The sequence below is a fragment of the Bombina bombina genome, chromosome 6, assembly GCF_027579735.1.
Source record: "Bombina bombina isolate aBomBom1 chromosome 6, aBomBom1.pri, whole genome shotgun sequence".
Taxonomy (NCBI): Eukaryota; Metazoa; Chordata; class Amphibia; order Anura; family Bombinatoridae; genus Bombina; species Bombina bombina.
This window is the reverse complement of record NC_069504.1, coordinates 1,065,574,608-1,065,595,221: the sequence shown is the minus strand read 5'-3', so window position 1 is coordinate 1,065,595,221 and position 20,614 is coordinate 1,065,574,608. Positions and strand designations below refer to the sequence as shown.

The following is a 20,614-nucleotide window of genomic DNA, read 5'->3' as shown; positions in this document are numbered from 1 at the left end:
TCTTGCATTTGTTGATTATGCAAATCTACTGTGTTTACTGGTCCTTTAATGAAAATTTAAAAAAAATATTGCAGTATACACATTTATTTTTCTGATTTAGCCGCAAAATACCAATGGAAAGTGGTGTTTGTGCACTCCTCTCAGATAGGCTGTAGGGACTCCATACTAATGAAGTGTAGTGAAATGTATATTGACCCTGCAACATGCTACTCAGTGGCTGTGCTCTCCACAGGACCTATTTAATGGGCACAGCAACTGGCTGATTTTACTGCCCACCCAGTTAAAATGAGCTAATGTTAACTTTTTTGAAGTTTGTTGAACAAATTATCAGTTTATGTTAAATTAGACAATAATCTGTGCTTTTATTAGTTTAAGTGACATTTTATAACTAATAGAAAATGCTCTAATATTGCAAAATATTCCACTGCCTCCACCCAGCTACTTCATAATGCCCCCGGGGCTGGCAACATTTTCTGTGGAGAACACTACAGTAATAACTTAAAAGTGACACTGAACCCATTTTTTTTTTCCTTTCGTGATTCAGTAGAGCATACGATTTTTTGTCTTTGTTCTCTTACGAGTAGGACCATTTTTGATTCAGCTATTACTTTTTTTTTTAGGCACCATACCCACATATGCCAGTTACTAAAGCAAGTGGAAGGGTGTGTTTTGACCGCAATTACACAATTTCAGCCATTCTATCCACCTCTCTCACTCTGCCAAGCGTTCCACAGTTTTTACAAGAAACATTTTTGCTAATGGAAATATACTATAAACCTGCTTCTACAATTCATGTCTCAATGTTGGCTATTACGTCCCTTTAAGGAAACAAACTGCAAAAAGAAAATGTTTTTATGTATATATAAGCAATAGTATATTTATACAACGCGTTAACTATGTGTTTACCCATGCAAAAGAGTTAAACAGAAGGTTAAGTCAGCTCCACAGCAGCAATGCACTACTGGGAACATAACTGGTGAGCTAATGACAAGAGGAAATGTACATAGCCACCAATCAAAAGCCAGAACCTAGTAGTGCATGGATGCTTCTTGATGTATGTTTTTCAATAAAGGATACCAAGAGAGTGAAATGAATTTGATAACAAAAGTTAATTGAAAAATCTCTTAAAACTGCATAATCTGAATCGTGAGATGTCCTTTTAATTCTGACAACAATCCATAGCAACGAAACAGCATCTTAAAGGGACATTGTACACCAGATTTTTCTTTGCATAAATGTATTGTAATTGATCCATTTATATAGCCCATCTGGGAGTGTTTTTGTAACTATGTATAGTTTTACTTTTTTTTTTTTTTTTAAATAATGTGCTGATTTTCAGACTCCTAACCAAGCCCCACAGTGTCAGATGTATACGGATGTCTACTGACTTCTGCTGGCTCCTGTTTGTTTTCTGTCTTTTCATGTGCGGGGGAGGGGGGAGTGTCTGCTCTTTTTGCTTTCCTAGCCCCTTTCACTGGGTGTCCCAGCCTCACCTCATCAACAGTGCTAATCTGGGAGCTTCTAAGTAAGTTTTTAAAAGGTTTGACACTGGATTTTTTGATCAGTATCTGTGTATATTATACTTTATAGTAGTGTCTATTACATGCAGTTATATGAAAATTGGTATATACTGTCCCTTTAACCCCTTAATGACAAGTGACGTACCAGGTACGTCCTGCAAAAACTTGCAGTTAGTGACAATGGACGTACCTGGTACGTCACTTGTCTAAGAGAGTGCTGGAAGCGATCGCAATCGCTTCCAGCAGCTCTCAGGGTATTGCAGTGATGCCTCGATATTGAGGCATCCTGCAATACCCTTAGAAAGCATCCGATGCAGAGAGAGCCACTCTGTGGCCCTCTCTGCACCGGTAGCGATGCGGCCGGTTCGTTGGTGGGTGGGAGCGCAACTGGGAGGCGGGTGGGCGGCCCATCGCTACCCGGCATACGGCTCCTGTTAGTGCAATGTGCACGCCGGGTGCCGGGAGCGTGCGGGGGCGCGCATGCGCGTGCGCGCGCACGCCCGCGATCACCTACCCACACTGACACCAATGAGTGGGAAGAGGGGGGGAAATATATATATATGAGGATCTGGGAGGGGGAGGGGGTTGGGGTATTGTGGGGGGCTGCTACACTACAGAAAAAAATAAATTAGTAATAAAAAATAATTAAAAACACTTTTTTGGGGGGCAAATTGGGTACTGGCAGACAGCTGCCAGTACCCAAGATGGCGGCAATTAGGTAGGGGCGAGGGTTAGATTGCTGGGGGGGGGGATCATGGAGGTTGGGGCTAAGGCAGGAGTCCATCACAGCTAAAACATTTTATTTTTTTTTATTAAAAAAAATAAAAACTCCTTTTATTTAGTACTGGCAGACTTTCTGCCAGTACTTAAGATGGCGGGGACAATTGTGGGGTGGGGGAGGGAAGAGAACTGTTTGGGAGGGATCAGGGGGTGGGATGTGTCAGGTGGGAGGCTGATCTCTACCCTAAAGCTAAAATTAACCCTGCAAGCTCCCTACAAGCTACCTAATTTAACCCCTTAACTGCTGGGCATAATTTACGTGTGGTGCGCAGCAGCATTTAGCGGCCTTCTACTTACCAAAAAGCAACCACAAAGCCATATAAGTCTGCTATTTCTGAACAAAGGGGATCCCAAAGAAGCATTTACAACCATTTGTGCCTTAATTGCAGAAGCTGTTTGTAAATAATTTCAGTGGGAAACCTAAAGTTTGTGACAAAATTTGTGAAAAAGTGAACTTTTTTTTTATTTGATGACATTTGGCGGTGAAATGGTGGCATGAAATATACCAAAATGGGCCTAGATCAATACTTTGGGTTGTCTTCTAAAAAAAAATATATACATGTCAAGGGATATTCAGGTATTCCTGACAGATATCAGGGTTCCAATGTAACTAGCGCTAATTTTGAAAAAAAGTTGTTTGGAAATAGCAAAGTGCTACTTGTATTTATGGCCCTATAACTTGCAAAAAAAGTAAAGAACATGTAAACATTGGGTATTTCTAAACTCAGGACAAAATTTAGAAACTATTTAGCATAGGTGTTTTTTGGTGATTGTAGATGTGTAACAGATTTTGGGGGTCAAAGTTAGAAAAAGTGTGTTTTTTTCAATTTTTTCCTCATATTTTATATTTTTTTTTATAGGAAATTATAAGATATGATGAAAATAATGGTATCCTTAGAAAGTCCATTTAATGGCGAGAAAAACGGTATATAATATGTATGGGTACAGTAAATGAGTAAGAGGAAAATTACAGCTAAACACAAACACTGCAGAAATGTAAAAATAGCCATTGTCATTAAGGGTAAGAAAATTGAAAAATGGTCCGGTCATTAAGGGGTTAAAGGGATAGTAAACACCAAAATTTTCTTTTATGATTCACGTAGAACATTCAATTTTAAACAACTTTCCAATTTAATTCTATTATCAAATGTTCTTCATTCTCTTGTTATCCATTGCAGAAGGGACAGCATTGCACTACTGACAGGAAGCTAAAAATATTTATTTAGCCAATCACAAGAGACAAATGTGTGCAGGCACCAATTAGCAGCAGCTCCCACTAGTGTATGATATGTGCGTATTTTTTAACAAGGGATACTAAGAGAACAAAGCACATTTGAAAAAAGTGAATTTAAAAGTGTCTTAAAATGACATGCTCTATCTGAAGCATGCTAGTTTAATTTTGAGTTTCCTATCCCTTTAATACATTATGTTCAGTTGATTTTTTTCCCCCTGGAAATAATATTTTTTCATTATTTCTCTGGAATCAATAACTAGCATGTTTATGTCACAGAGTGTAAATCAGTAACATCTTAAAGATGGAAAAAATATATAGATTTTCCAAGAGGAATAATAAATAGAACACAAGGACACGATTTGAAAAATAAGTAAATATGTTAACCTGAAGCAAGAGTGGTATTTAAACTGATCAAACTTCCAGCTGCTAAAAGGGACATAACATTCATATTTTAGATACACAACAAGGTGTTAAAAACAAAACAAAAACAAGTGTTCGATAAATCACATGACACAGTGGGACACCAAATCTGTGTACACTAGGCCTATGGCTGCATAAACAGAAATACATTTCTAAACGTTTCCAATTGAATTTGAAATACAATACTACAAAATATATAAACTAGATTATGAAGTTTCATTAAGTTTCTCTGCAGTTATTCATACGAGTAATATAGGGGGGGCGCAGAATACAAATGCACTTTCTACAGCAATAAAGATAATACATATCTATTTTTGGAATACTCTATGGACATTCTTTAGAATATTTTACATTATGAATTAAAGGGACATTGTACTGTAAATTCATTAGTTACCATAGTAGATGCAGATTATAACATTTATGGGGAATTTATTTTTGTATATGAAATGGTTGTTTTTGCTGATCAAAGTTTAAATTTGTTGTGCTCAAGAACATGGCCATATAGATGGGCTGAGCCTGCAGAAATAGCAGACCTCCTAATCTTATGTATCTCTCTATACATTAAGGCCTTCTCATCTTATTTCTCTATCTGTACACAAAGGCCAATAATTAGAGTGCAACTGAAAAGAAAAAATTAGTAAGCTCTCTCTTCCATGCCTCACTGGGAACTTGATTGCGGGTCTATTGTTTGCATACCTTTTCTTTGGAGAATACTCAAGTATTCATATTTTCAGTATAGGTGGTGGTTTCAACAGGCAAAAGTGGCTATATTAAATGATATTAAGGCAAAGGAGCTATTTATAAACAATTATATACATTCCAGCAAGTAAAACAGTTTGGGCACACATTAAAAGGGAAGAAAATGTAACAGTGCAATGTCCCTTTAACCATAATCTACTGCATTTCCTTTGGAATGCATCTTGTATACATGGAGTTATCCAATACGTGCCCCAGTCGCATTTTATATGACCCCCTAAGTCTTACCTGTAATATCTGGACTGCAGGTAAGTAGAACACACAGCTTTGGATACATGGCTTGCAGAGCCAAAGTCTATGACCTTAACTCTATACGGCTGCCTAGAAGGGTCCACCAGCATAATGTTCTCTGGCTTCAAATCAGCATGGATAAGTCCCAGACTCTTTAGCTTCATGAGGGCTGTGCCCACCTGCTGTAAAACAGGCCGGATGTACTTAAGAGGCAGTGGGCTGAACTTATTCTGCTTAAGGAAGTCATATAAGTTCTGCTCCAACATCTCAAAAACAAGGCAGGTGTGGTTCTTGTGCTGGAAGCATTCATAGGCTCTCACAAAATTGTAGTCATCTGCGCTCTCTGTGCTAAGGCGTGCCAGGATGCTCACCTCAATTTGCCCCTGTCTAGCATAAGATGGATGATTTTTCAGGATCTTGATCGCAACAATCTCATTGGTTCCTCTTTTCCAGCATTTTACCACCTGCCCAAATGTGCCCCTACCCAGGAACTCCAGTACTTCATAGGTGTTGGTCATAGAGCACAGGACCTCATGCTGCACAAGCTGGTAGTCACCTTCACTGTTGGAGCCACTGTTTTTGGAGGTGGCCGTGGAGGTGTTAGCAGCTGTGGCACCGCTTGCATTGTTCTGGGTCATTGGAGGATGCTCTTCCACAATCTGCACACTGCTGTTGTTTTCCAGCTCCTCACACTTTCTCTTCAAGCCGCACTTCTGGTAAGTATCCAGAAGGCTGACTGTGCTTCGACGCATCAGGTTGGTTTGGGGGCCACCAAGCGTTTGACCGCTTGTGGCTGATGACCCACTACTGGATGAAGTCACTACAATGTGACCTGCGCTGGTGGGAAAGATGACAGTCTGTTCGTAAGGTGCCTGAAGAAGAGAAGCGTGGGCGAGTATTGGCTGGCCAGATGAGGAGCTGTTCTTGCCTGGGTTATAGACTTTGCTGTGGCAGCCGTAACCGGTCATATCCCAGCTAGGGCTTGGTTCCAACTTTGGCTTCTTCACGCTATAGATGGCGCTCAGCGGGAGGCCGTGAGAGGAAAAGATCTGCAGATGAGAGGCCATACCTGTCAAAAAAATAGCACAAAAGAGATTCAGTACAGTATAATAAAATACATTTCAAAGAAAATGATCAGCTCTAGAAATATAAGGAACTAAATCAGAAAGATAATAAACATTCAATGAACATCTCTAATCACACTAAGTATCTGAAATGTTACTTGTTTTAAACGTCTACAGGCGCACTGGAAGGCACAGAAGAATTAATGTATATGTAAAAGGAACATAAACGTGTAATAATAAGAAATACTTGAAAAAAAAATGAGGAACCAGGAACTTAAATGCAGAGTGGTTTATTTAATACACAAGGTGGGTAGCACTAACACAGGTGTGCAAGGGGTGCTAGATCTGATGCGTTTCGCGCATGCTCACATGCGATTCATCAGAGATGTAATAATAAGAATATTTATAACAATAAGAATCCTTAAATGTAGCCACCAATCAGCAAGCGCTCTACCTGAAGTTCTGTATCCCTTTAAAATGATATGAAACAATTTGTTTTCTCTTACTGTATTCAGATAGCACATATCATTTTAAACAACTTTCTAATTTACGTCTATTATGATATATGCTTTATTGCAGCCACCAATAAGCAGCTAGCTCCCAGTAGAGCATTGCTGCTCATGAGCCTACCTAGGTATGCTTTTCAACAAAGTATACTAAGAAAATGAATCAAATTAAATATTAAAATTTAATTACATGTTTTCTGATCACAATCCAAATTTTTGATATAACAACATATTTATAGAGCCATTTGAACTTGTAGAATTACTCCGCTAAAACGACTTTGTAAACCTTTTTTTTTGTATCTTTACCAAGTACTCCAAAACATTTTCGAATGTAACATTGGTTTTGCATATAGGCAAAACAAACTGAAATGACCTCTACCATTAAGAAACAACGTCACCAAAAAGATACAAATGCTACAAGCAAAATTAAAGTTAAAGGGACACTGAACCCAAATTTTTTTCTTTCGTGATTCAGATAGAGCAAGCAATTTTGAACAACTTTCTAATTTACTCCTATTATCAATTTTTCTTCGTTATTTTGCTTTCTTTTTTTGAAAAAGAAGGCATCTAAGCTATGTTTTTGGTTCAGAACCATGGAAAGCACTCGTTTATTGGTAGGTGAATTTATCCACCAATCAGCAAGAACAACTCAGTGTGTTCACCAAAAATGGGCTGGCATTTAAACTTACATTCTTGCATCTCAAATAAAGATACCAAGAGAATGAAAAGAATTTGATAATAGGAGTAAATTAGAAAGTTGCTTAAAATTGCGTGCTCTATCTGAATCACAAAAGAAAAAAAATTGGGTTCAGTGTCCTTTTAATTTTTTTTTTAAAATAATTAAAATATCATTAACAACAATTACCAATATGAATAACCCAACAACCACCAACTATACTAATAATAAAGCTGTTCAAAATTCTTAAAAAGACGTACACACTAGTGTAGTATATGAGCGTATTCTTTTTCAACAAGGAATACTAAGAGAACAAAGCACATTTGAAAATAGAAGCGATTTAAAAGTGTCTTAAAATTACATGCTCTATCTGAATCATGAAAGTTTAATTTTGATTTTCCTATCCCTTTAATTGTTTAATTATGATTCAGATAGGACAAACAATTTTAAAGGGACACTGAACCCAAATTTTTTCTTTCATGATTCAGATAGAGCATGCAATTTTAAGCAACTTTCTAATTTACTCCTATTAAATTTTCTTCATTCTCTTGGTATCTTTATTTGAAAAGCAAGAATGTAAGTTTAGATGCCGGCCCATTTTTGGTGAACAACCTGGGTTGTCCTTGCTGATTGGACAGCACTAACAGTTCTGAACCAAAAACTGGCTGGCTACTTAGCTTAGATGCCTTTTTCAAATAAAGATAGCAAGAGAATGAAGAAAAATTGATAATGGGAGTAAATTAGGAAGTTGCATGCTCTATCTGAATCATGAAAGAAAAAAACATAAATTATGCTTCCCTGATAATTTAATTTCCATCTGTGGGAGGAGAGTCCATTGCTTCATTCATTACTTGTGGGGATTAAGAACCTGGCCACTGGGAGGAGGCATAGACACCCCAGCCAAAGGCTTAAATACCTTCCCCACTCCCCTCATCCCCCAGTCATTCTGCCAAGGGAACAAGGTGGTGCCAGAAGAATAAAATTAAACTTAGGTCCGCCCACCGGAGAAACGGGTGGGGGCAGTGGACTCTCTTCCCACAGATGGAAATGAAATTATCAGGAAAGCATAACTTATGTTTTCCATCTTAATGGGAGGAGAGTCCACTGCTTCATTCATTACTTGTGGGAACAAATACCCAAGCTCTAGAGGACACTGAATGGAAAAAAAAAACGGGAGGGCAAAAGGAGGCGGACCCTAAACTGAGGGCACCACAGCCTGCAGAACCTCTCTCTCAAAAACTGCTTCCGCCGAAGTAAAAACGTAAAATTTATAAAACTTTGCAAAAGTATGTAAGGAAGACCAAGTGGCCGCCTTACAAATCTGCTCCATGGAAGCCTCATGTCTTAAAGGCCCAAGAAGAGGCCACAGCTCTAGTTGAGTGAGCCGTAATGCTCTGAGGAGGCTTGTATCCCACTGTCTCATATGCCAGACGGATCATACTCCTCAACCAAAAGGATAGAGAAGTAGCAGAGGCCCTTTGCCCCCTGCATTTCCCTGAATACACAACATATAAGGACGAAGACTGTCTGAACTCCTTCGTGGCCTGAAGATAAAACTTCAAAGCACGAACTACGTCCAGATTATGAAGTAACCTTTCCTTTGAAGAAGAAAGGTTAGAAAACAAAGAAGGAACTACTATTTCCTGATTGATGTTACGACTCAACACCACCTTGGGTAGGAATCCTAATCCAAAACAGCCTTATCGGCGTGAAAAACTAAGTAGGGAGGCTCACATTGCAAAGCCGCCAACTCAGAGACTCTGCGTGCCGATGCAATAGCCAGTAGGAATAGGACCTTCCATGAAAGAATCTTAATGTCAAGCTCATGCATAGGCTCAAACGGAGCCCTCTGCAAAACCTTAAGAACCAAGTTTAAGCTCCAAGGAGGAGCCGAATTCTTAAAGACAGGCCTGATCCTAACCAGAGCCTGAACAAAGGACTGAATGTCAGGAAGCTCCGCAAGCTTCTTATGCAACAGTACAGATAAAGCCGAAATCTGTCCCCTTAGGGAACTGGCAGCAAGAACCTTATCCAGACCGTCCTGGAGAAAAGCCAAAATCCTGAATACCCTGACCTTGTGCTAGGGGTATCCTCGTTCCTCACACCAGGACAAGAAGTAGGCCCTCCACACCTTGTGGTAGATGCGTAGAGTGACCGGCTTCCTGGCCTGAAAGAGAGTGTCAATCACTCTTTCGAAAAAATCCTCTCTTGGCCAAGACTAGACATTCAATCTCCATGCAGTCAGCCTCAGAGAATCGAGATTTTGATGTAGAAAAGGACCTTGAACCAGCAGATCCCTGTGACAAGGTAACCTCCACGGCGGAGAGGTTGACATCCCCACCAGATCCGCAAACCACATCCTCCGCGGCCACAACGGAGCAATCACAATAGCCGAAGCTTGCTCCTGCTTGATGCGGGCCACTAAACGAGGTAAAAGAGGCAACGGGGGAAATATGTAAATTAGGTTGAAGTCCCAGGGCATCGCCAAGGCATCTATCAGTTCCGCCTGGGGATCCCTGGAACGCGACCCGTATCTGGGTAGCTTGCAATTGAGCCTGGATGCCATGAGATCTATCTCCGGTGTCCCCCATCTGTTGCAGATCTCCGCAAACACTTCGGGATGGAGAGACCATTCCCCTGGATGAAACATCCGTCTGCTCACAAAATCCGCTTCCCAGTTGTCCACACCCAGAATGTGGATCACTGAGAGCGAACAATTTTGAGTTTCTGCCCATTCCAGAATCAGAGATACTTCCCTCATGGCTAGCGAACTTCTCGTTCCCCCCTGATGGTTTATGTAAGCCATCGAGGTAATGTTGTCTGACTGGAAGCTGAAGAATCAGGACGAACCCAGGAGGGGCCAAGCCCTCAGACCGTTGAATATCACTTGAAGTTCCAGAATATTTATAGGTAGACTCGACTCCTCTTGAGTCCATCTGCCCTGTGGCTTTCTGGCACCCCAAACAGCTCCCCATCCTGATAGACTTGCATCCGTAGTCACAATCTCCCAGGATGGTATGAAGAAGGATGTCCTCTGTTAAACTGGCCCGGTCGGGTCCACCAAGATAGGGACTCCCTCACCGGTCCGTCCAGAGATATCTGTTGGGACAGATCTGAATGATTACACGTTCCATTGTCTCAAGATGCACAGCTGAAGAGGTCAGAGATGGAATAAGGAGAATGGAATGACATCTATGCTGGATACCATGAACCCGATCACCTCCATACACCTGGCCACAGATGTCCTGGAGGATGTCTGAAGAGCTAGACAGTTGGACGCAAGTTTGCAACGTCTCTGATCTGTCAAGAATATCTTCATGACTGAAGAATCTATTATCGTACCCAGGAATTCCACCCTGTTGCTGGGGACCAATGAACTCTTTCATTTAGGTTATCTTCCACCCGTGTGACCGAAGGAGAAGAGCTTGAGTGATCCTCCGCAAGACTGTAGGACAGAGCCTAGACCAGGATATCATCCAGATAAGGTGCCACTGCAATCCCCCTGGCTCTCGCTACCGTGAGTAGAGCTCCCAGAACCTTTGTAAAGACTCTTGGGGCAGTCGCAAGACCAAACGGAAGGGCCACAAACTGGAAGTGCTGGTCCAGGAAGGCGAATCTTAGAAACCTGAAATGATCCTTGTGGATTGGAATGTGAAGGTCTATAGTCATGAATTGTGCCTCTTGAACCAGGGGCATAATTGACCTGATCGTCTCCATTTTGAACGATGGAACTGACAAAAACTTGTTTAGGGCCTTTAGGTCCAGAATTGGACAAAACGTACCCTCCTTCTTTGGGATGGTTTGAATACCCCCCAGACCTCTTTCTGCCGGAGGGACTGGGACGATTACCCTGAGAGATAAAAGATCCCTCACACACCTTAGGAAGGCGTCTCTCTTTTCTGGTCTTGAAGATATGTATGTTTGACATGAGGAACCTGCCTCTGGCCAGATATGACTTGAATCTTATCCTGTAACCCTGGGCTACGACCTCCAGAACCCAAGGTTCTATAACGTCTCTTCTCCAGGCCTCCGCAAAAAGAGTTAGTCTGCCCCCTACATGATACGTGGATAGGTCGAGGGCCGCCCCTTCATGCCAACTTTGACTCAGCAGGCTTCTTGTTCTACTTGGACTTGTTCCAAAAGTTAGCTGGTTTCCAAGATCCCTTGGACTGATCAGACTTTGCGGCAGACTGCTGGCGCTGAGACTTGTCCGAACGAAAGGGACGAAAAGTAGACCCTTTAGGTTTAGCCTTCTTATCCTGAGGCAAGAAGGCACCCTTGCCACCCGTGACCGTAGATATGATGGAATCCAGGCCCGGGCCAAACAAAACTTTTCCCTTGAACGGGAGGGAAAGCAGTCGAGAGTTGGAAGTCATGTCAGCAGACCACGACTTTAGCCACAGAGCCCTGCGGGCTAAAACAGAAAAACATGATTTCTTAGCATTCAGGCGAATAATCTGCATGTTAGCATGACCAATGAACAAATGCGCTACCCTTAGGGCCTTAATTCGTTCTAGAATCTCATTGAGTAGAGTCTCCACCTCGACCATTGCTGATAGAGCATCAGACCAGTAGGTAGCCGCACCAGCCACTGCAGCGACCGCCGCCGGTTGAAAAATAAACCCCGTGAGTTTGAACATCTTACGCAACATGAACTTCATCTTTTTATCCATGGGTTCCTTGAAAGAGGAGCTATCCTCTAGCGGAAGTCGTTCTCTTAGCGAGCGTGGAGATAGCACCATCCACCTTAGGGACAGTTCCCCATAGTTCAAGCTGCGCTTCCGGAACGGGGAATGGCTTTTTAAAAGAAGTAGAGGGGGGAAAAGGACTAGCCAAGTTTCTTCCATTCATTCTTAATGTTGGCCATCTTGATGGGAACCGGGAAGGCCTGTCAAGTTTAGGGATCGAAGGTTCCTCCGGTAGTTTCGGTTCCAGAACCTCTAACATAGCAAGCACCTCTTTCAGCAGAAAGCACAAATGCTCCATTTTAAATTTAAAATCTGGTTCCTCCACAGACAGAGGCATAGAAGTAGCCGATTCCGTCCTAGAAGCGACATCCTCCGATAAGTCAGAGTTGTTCTCCTCAGCGGATAATCTGAGACATCCAGCAGAGTCGAAGACCCCTGAGACTGATAGCAGTGACATACTTTCCGCTTGCGCTTAGTAGGGCGAGGCATCGCATTAATGGCTGCAGAAACTGCTGTCTGTAACTGATCGGCAAAGTCTGGCGGCCAAAGGGCCCCTCCCACAGGAGGATTAGTAGTGTCCTGGGAAACTGCTTGTGTAAATCGGAGAGGATTGCAAGGAACGCACCTCGCGGGGCGGAGAACCCTCAGAGGTGGACGGCTCAGTCGTACTAAATATTTTATTCTTTTTAGATATAGCAATATTGTCAAAGCATGTGGAAAAGAGTTGAGCAGGCGGTTCAACTGGAACCTCCTCACAATATACACAGTTACTAGGTTTATATAGAGGGAGTATCCTCCAACATAGAGTCCTCCATAGCTTGCGCCTTTATTGCGGACTTGATCTCATCTCACACAAATGCAGCAGAACACAATAAACAATATTATGCACCATAAAATCCCGCCTGTTCAATAACCCCCTTCCGAGGGTATTACCCTAGATTCTATAAAGATAAAGGAGCCACACTGTGACCCTGTCTTCTTACGTTATCAAATATATATAAATGAAACTATCTTACCAGAATCAACGCTGTGGAACAGGAATACGGCCTTTCAAGTGTGACAGGGTAGTAGCATCGCTCCCGACATGGACTTGAGAGACGAAAAGCAGGCAGCGAAACTCGTCAACGCTGATTGCTAATGGAGCTGTTAAACTGAGTCGGTATGGGTTCGCAGAAAGACTCTCCCTGCATCTCCGGACTCTAACTTTCATCCATGCTCTCACTGAGAGGCTGACAGGACTACTTAAACTCCAGTCCAATTTCGAAGAGTACTACCCTCCATAAGAGACTACTCCGAATCTACTGACACTTCTCTGCCAACCTCCTGTGACAAAAGGCAAAGAATGACTGGGGGATGAGGGGACTGGGGGAGGTATTTAAGCCTTTGGCTGGGGTGTCTTTGCCTCCTCCTGGTGGCCAGGTTCTTAATCCCCACAAGTAATAAATGAAGCAGTGGACTCTCCTCCCATTAAGATGGATTCAGTGTCCCTTTAATGTAGAAAAGAGGACAGATTTAAAGTCTTCTCAGAGAAGTGAAAGATAGAAATAAAATTTCAATTCTCTAGGAACACGAACGTGATGCACATATAGGCTCTAGTGCTAAATCAAACAGCCAAACGGACAGATAAGGCAGCTACGTGATCCATATTTGCTGCCAAATTTGATATTAAGCTGGGCACAGTCACCTCTCAAAATCATTTGTATTATTTATTATAGAAAATTCATTTAAAGGCTGTTTTTAGCAAAATTTAGTGAATTTATTGAATACAATCTTCTAGACTGCTATTTAGTGATTTATGCTGGTCATGGTCTGCATTTTAAGCTGCACGGAATTCATTTTCAGTTTTTTGATTAATGGTAAATTATAAGATTTGTTTGGCTTGCCTGCATCTCGCTGTGCCAACAGACACAAAATTACAGTGCCTGGAGGAAAATTTTGTGATGCTGAAAAATAGGCGCATGATAAACACAGAGCAATGAAAATAAATTTAAACAAAACAATCAATCCCGCAATATTCCGCATTAACTCCTTAACAGACAAAAAGGCCTACGATGTATTGCAATGAAATGTGTTGCAGACAAAGAAGGTAAACACCCTTTAATTACAAGATTTTTCCAGCAGTCTTTCAGGGGCACTTTCATTCATTAAACTTTACAAAGATGCTTATTTTGTAAAATACTTACCTTTGCGTAACGCAGATCCTCCGCCCGCAGCTCCTGCTTTCTGTAGAAGAACGATGATGAATCCAGGTTCCTACAATCATTGTGTGCCCTCTTTGGTGTCCAGCTCGTGAGGCACACAACAATTGGAGGAAGCCGGATTCATCATTATTCTGCTAAAGAAAGCAGGAGCTGCGGGCGGAGGATCGGCGTTATGTTTAGCATAACGAAAAGGTAAAAAATATTTAAAAAAAATAAGCATCTTTGACATATTACAAGGATGTACATGAACAGTGTGTGCTCACCAAAATTGGCTTCTGTACTCCGAAATCGGTACTGTGAAAATATATTTCCAATGGGAAATTGCGTAAAAATATTGTCCCTTTAATAGACTAGATTATTTTTTTTGGTGTTATCATTCACTAGAGGATGTTTTTTTTTTTTTTTTTTTTAAATGCCAGCTAATCAACCAGCCCTGTGTTGCTCAGGAGCTGAACTGTACAGCGGCTCTGAATGAAAACAGAATTTATGTTTACCTGATAAATTACTTTCTCCAACGGTGTGTCCGGTCCACGGCGTCATCCTTACTTGTGGGATATTCTCTTCCCCAACAGGAAATGGCAAAGAGCCCAGCAAAGCTGGTCACATGATCCCTCCTAGGCTCCGCCTACCCCAGTCATTCGACCGACGTTAAGGAGGAATATTTGCATAGGAGAAACCATATGGTACCGTGGTGACTGTAGTTAAAGAAAATAAATTATCAGACCTGATTAAAAAAACCAGGGCGGGCCGTGGACCGGACACACCGTTGGAGAAAGTAATTTATCAGGTAAACATAAATTCTGTTTTCTCCAACATAGGTGTGTCCGGTCCACGGCGTCATCCTTACTTGTGGGAACCAATACCAAAGCTTTAGGACACGGATGAAGGGAGGGAGCAAATCAGGTCACCTAAATGGAAGGCACCACGGTTTGCAAAACCTTTCTCCCAAAAATAGCCTCAGAAGAAGCAAAAATATCAAACTTGTAAAATTTGGTAAAAGTGTGCAGTGAAGACCAAGTCGCTGCCCTACATATCTGATCAACAGAAGCCTCGTTCTTGAAGGCCCATGTGGAAGCCACAGCCCTAGTGGAATGAGCTGTGATTCTTTCGGGAGGCTGCCGTCCGGCAGTCTCGTAAGCCAATCTGATGATGCTTTTAATCCAAAAAGAGAGAGAGGTAGAAGTTGCTTTTTGACCTCTCCTTTTACCGGAATAAACAACAAACAAGGAAGATGTTTGTCTAAAATCCTTTGTAGCTTCTAAATAGAATTTTAGAGCACGAACAACATCCAAATTGTGCAACAAACGTTCCTTCTTTGAAACTGGTTTCGGACACAGAGAAGGTACGATAATCTCCTGGTTAATGTTTTTGTTAGAAACAACTTTTGGAAGAAAACCAGGTTTAGTACGTAAAACCACCTTATCTGCATGGAACACCAGATAAGGAGGAGAACACTGCAGAGCAGATAATTCTGAAACTCTTCTAGCAGAAGAAATTGCAACTAAAAACAAAACTTTCCAAGATAATAACTTAATATCAACGGAATGTAAGGGTTCAAACGGAACCCCCTGAAGAACTGAAATAACTAAATTGAGACTCCAAGGAGGAGTCAAAGGTTTGTAAACAGGCTTAATTCTAACCAGAGCCTGAACAAAGGCTTGAACATCTGGCACAGCTGCCAGCTTTTTGTGAAGTAACACAGACAAGGCAGAAATCTGTCCCTTCAGGGAACTTGCAGATAATCCTTTTTCCAATCCTTCTTGAAGGAAGGATAGAATCTTAGGAATCTTAACCTTGTCCCAAGGGAATCCTTTAGATTCACACCAACAGATATATTTTTTCCAAATTTTGTGGTAAATCTTTCTAGTTACAGGCTTTCTGGCCTGAACAAGAGTATCGATAACAGAATCTGAGAACCCTCGCTTCGATAAGATCAAGCGTTCAATCTCCAAGCAGTCAGCTGGAGTGAAACCAGGTTCGGATGTTCGAACGGACCCTGAACAAGAAGGTCTCGTCTCAAAGGTAGCTTCCAAGGTGGAGCCGATGACATATTCACCAGATCTGCATACCAAGTCCTGCGTGGCCACGCAGGAGCTATCAAGATCACCGACGCCCTCTCCTGATTGATCCTGGCTACCAGCCTGGGGATGAGAGGAAACGGCGGGAACACATAAGCTAGTTTGAAGGTCCAAGGTGCTACTAGTGCATCCACTAGAGCCGCCTTGGGATCCCTGGATCTGGACCCGTAGCAAGGAACTTTGAAGTTCTGACGAGAGGCCATCAGATCCATGTCTGGAATGCCCCACAGCTGAGTGACTTGGGCAAAGATTTCCGGATGGAGTTCCCACTCCCCCGGATGCAATGTCTGACGACTCAGAAAATCCGCTTCCCAATTTTCCACTCCTGGGATGTGGATAGCGGACAGGTGGCAGGAGTGAGACTCCGCCCATAGAATGATTTTGGTCACTTCTTCCATCGCTAGGGAACTCCTTGTTCCCCCCTGATGGTTGATGTACGCAACAGTTGTCATGTTGTCTGATTGAAACCGTATGAACTTGGCCCTCGCTAGCTGAGGCCAAGCCTTGAGAGCATTGAATATCGCTCTCAGTTCCAGAATATTTATCGGTAGAAGAGATTCTTCCCGAGACCAAAGACCCTGAGCTTTCAGGGATCCCCAGACCGCGCCCCAGCCCATCAGACTGGCGTCGGTCGTGACAATGACCCACTCTGGTCTGCGGAATGTCATCCCTTGTGACAGGTTGTCCAGGGACAGCCACCAACGGAGTGAGTCTCTGGTCCTCTGATTTACTTGTATCTTCGGAGACAAGTCTGTATAATCCCCATTCCACTGACTGAGCATGCACAGTTGTAATGGTCTTAGATGAATGCGCGCAAAAGGAACTATGTCCATTGCCGCTACCATCAACCCGATCACTTCCATGCACTGAGCTATGGAAGGAAGAGGAACGGAATGAAGTATCCGACAAGAGTCTAGAAGCTTTGTTTTTCTGGCCTCTGTCAGAAATATCCTCATTTCTAAGGAGTCTATTATTGTTCCCAAGAAGGGAACCCTTGTTGACGGAGATAGAGAACTCTTTTCCACGTTCACTTTCCATCCGTGAGATCTGAGAAAGGCCAGGACTATGTCCGTGTGAGCCTTTGCTTGAGGAAGGGACGACGCTTGAATCAGAATGTCGTCCAAATAAGGTACTACAGCAATGCCCCTTGGTCTTAGCACAGCTAGAAGGGACCCTAGTACCTTTGTGAAAATCCTTGGAGCAGTGGCTAATCCGAAAGGAAGCGCCACAAACTGGTAATGCTTGTCCAGGAATGCGAACCTTAGGAACCGATGATGTTCCTTGTGGATAGGAATATGTAAATACGCATCCTTTAAATCCACCGTGGTCATGAATTGACCTTCCTGGATGGAAGGAAGAATAGTTTGAATGGTTTCCATCTTGAACGATGGAACCTTGAGAAACTTGTTTAAGATCTTGAGATCTAAGATTGGTCTGAACGTTCCCTCTTTTTTGGGAACTATGAACAGATTGGAGTAGAACCCCATCCCTTGTTCTCTTAATGGAACAGGATGAATCACTCCCATTTTTAACAGGTCTTCTACACAATGTAAGAATGCCTGTCTTTTTATGTGGTCTGAAGACAACTGAGACCTGTGGAACCTCCCCCTTGGGGGAAGCCCCTTGAATTCCAGAAGATAACCTTGGGAGACTATTTCTAGCGCCCAAGGATCCAGAACATCTCTTGCCCAAGCCTGAGCGAAGAGAGAGAGTCTGCCCCCCACCAGATCCGGTCCCGGATCGGGGGCCAACATTTCATGCTGTCTTGGTAGCAGTGGCAGGTTTCTTGGCCTGCTTTCCCTTGTTCCAGCCTTGCATTGGTCTCCAAGCTGGCTTGGCTTGAGAAGTATTACCCTCTTGCTTAGAGGACGTAGCACTTTGGGCTGGTCCGTTTCTACGAAAGGGACGAAAATTAGGTTTATTTTTTGCCTTGAAAGGCCGATCCTGAGGAAGGGCGTGGCCCTTACCCCCAGTGATATCAGAGATAATCTCTTTCAAGTCAGGGCCAAACAGCGTTTTCCCCTTGAAAGGAATGTTAAGTAGCTTGTTCTTGGAAGACGCATCAGCCGACCAAGATTTCAACCAAAGCGCTCTGCGCGCCACAATAGCAAACCCAGAATTCTTAGCCGCTAACCTAGCCAATTGCAAAGTGGCGTCTAGGGTAAAAGAATTAGCCAATTTGAGAGCATTGATTCTGTCCATAATCTCCTCATAAGGAGGAGAATCACTATCGACCGCCTTTATCAGCTCATCGAACCAGAAACATGCGGCTGTAGCGACAGGGACAACGCATGAAATTGGTTGTAGAAGGTAACCCTGCTGAACAAACATCTTTTTAAGCAAACCTTCTAATTTTTTATCCATAGGATCTTTGAAAGCACAACTATCCTCTATGGGTATAGTGGTGCGTTTGTTTAAAGTGGAAACCGCTCCCTCGACCTTGGGGACTGTCTGCCATAAGTCCTTTCTGGGGTCGACCATAGGAAACAATTTTTTAAATATGGGGGGAGGGACGAAAGGAATACCGGGCCTTTCCCATTCTTTATTAACAATGTCCGCCACCCGCTTGGGTATAGGAAAAGCTTCTGGGAGCCCCGGCACCTCTAGGAACTTGTCCATTTTACATAGTTTCTCTGGGATGACCAACTTGTCACAATCATCCAGAGTGGATAATACCTCCTTAAGCAGAATGCGGAGATGTTCCAACTTAAATTTAAATGTAATCACATCAGGTTCAGCATGTTGAGAAATGTTCCCTGAATCAGTAATTTCTCCCTCAGACAAAACCTCCCTGGCCCCATCAGACTGGGTTAGGGGCCCTTCAGAAACATTATTATCAGCGTCGTCATGCTTTTCAGTATCTAAAACAGAGCAGTCGCGCTTACGCTGATAAGTGTTCATTTTGGCTAAAATGTTTTTGACAGAATTATCCATTACAGCCGTTAATTGTTGCATAGTAAGGAGTATTGGCGCGCTAGATGTACTAGGGGCCTCCTGAGTGGGCAAGACTCGTGTAGACGAAGGAGGGAATGATGCAGTACCATGCTTACTCCCCTCACTTGAGGAATCATCTTGGGCATCATTGTCATTGTCACATAAATCACATTTATTTAAATGAATAGGAATTCTGGCTTCCCCACATTCAGAACACAGTCTATCTGGTAGTTCAGACATGTTAAACAGGCATAAACTTGATAACAAAGTACAAAAAACGTTTTAAAATAAAACCGTTACTGTCACTTTAAATTTTAAACTGAACACACTTTATTACTGCAATTGCGAAAAAACATGAAGGAATTGTTCAAAATTCACCAAATTTTCACCACAGTGTCTTAAAGCCTTAAAAGTATTGCACACCAAATTTGGAAGCTTTAACCCTTAAAATAACGGAACCGGAGCCGTTTTGAACTTTAACCCCTTTACAGTCCCTGGTATCTGCTTTGCTGAGACCCAACCAAGCCCAAAGGGGAATACGATACCAAATGACGCCTTCAGAAAGTCTTTTCTAAGTATCAGAGCTCCTCTCACATGCGACTGCATGCCATGCCTCTCAAAAACAAGTGCGCAACACCGGCGCGAAAATGAGGCTCTGCCTATGCTTTGGGAAAGCCCCTAAAGAATAAGGTGTCTAAAACAGTGCCTGCCGATATTATTATATCAAAATACCCAAATAAAATGATTCCTCAAGGCTAAATATGTGTTAATAATGAATCGATTTAGCCCAGAAAAAGTCTACAGTCTTAATAAGCCCTTGTGAAGCCCTTATTTACGATCGTAATAAACATGGCTTACCGGATCCCATAGGGAAAATGACAGCTTCCAGCATTACATCGTCTTGTTAGAATGTGTCATACCTCAAGCAGCAAGAGACTGCTCACTGTTCCCCCAACTGAAGTTAATTGCTCTCAACAGTCCTGTGTGGAACAGCCATGGATTTTAGTGACGGTTGCTAAAATCATTTTCCTCATACAAACAGAAATCTTCATCTCTTTTCTGTTTCTGAGTAAATAGTACATACCAGCACTATTTCAAAATAACAAACTCTTGATTGAATAATAAAAACTACAGTTAAACACTAAAAAACTCTAAGCCATCTCCGTGGAGATGTTGCCTGTACAACGGCAAAGAGAATGACTGGGGTAGGCGGAGCCTAGGAGGGATCATGTGACCAGCTTTGCTGGGCTCTTTGCCATTTCCTGTTGGGGAAGAGAATATCCCACAAGTAAGGATGACGCCGTGGACCGGACACACCTATGTTGGAGAAACTTTAGTTATGTGAGTTTAGTTATATGATTAAACACATTTATGGTTTAAAACACATAGGTCTAGATCCCATGCTCAGTACTACCTGTAATACTAGCTGTACGTCAGCGGGCACTCCCTAGATCCCATGCTCAGCGCTACCTGTAATACTAGCTGTATGTCAGCAACACTCCCTAGATCCCATGCTCAGCGCTACC

The 20,614-nt window shown here is 42.5% G+C and overlaps 1 protein-coding gene across 1 annotated transcript in view; it reads right to left on the bottom strand.

Moving 5' to 3' along the window:
• LOC128664175 (homeodomain-interacting protein kinase 2) overlaps positions 1 to 20,614 on the bottom strand; it is a 119,613-nt gene that overhangs the window by 87,310 nt on the left and 11,689 nt on the right. The window contains exon 2 of the mRNA XM_053718940.1: positions 4,939 to 6,010. Within this exon, the coding sequence (XP_053574915.1) occupies positions 4,939 to 6,008 (1,070 nt within the window). The 5' untranslated portion in view covers positions 6,009 to 6,010. The remainder of the gene's footprint in view (positions 1 to 4,938; positions 6,011 to 20,614) is intronic.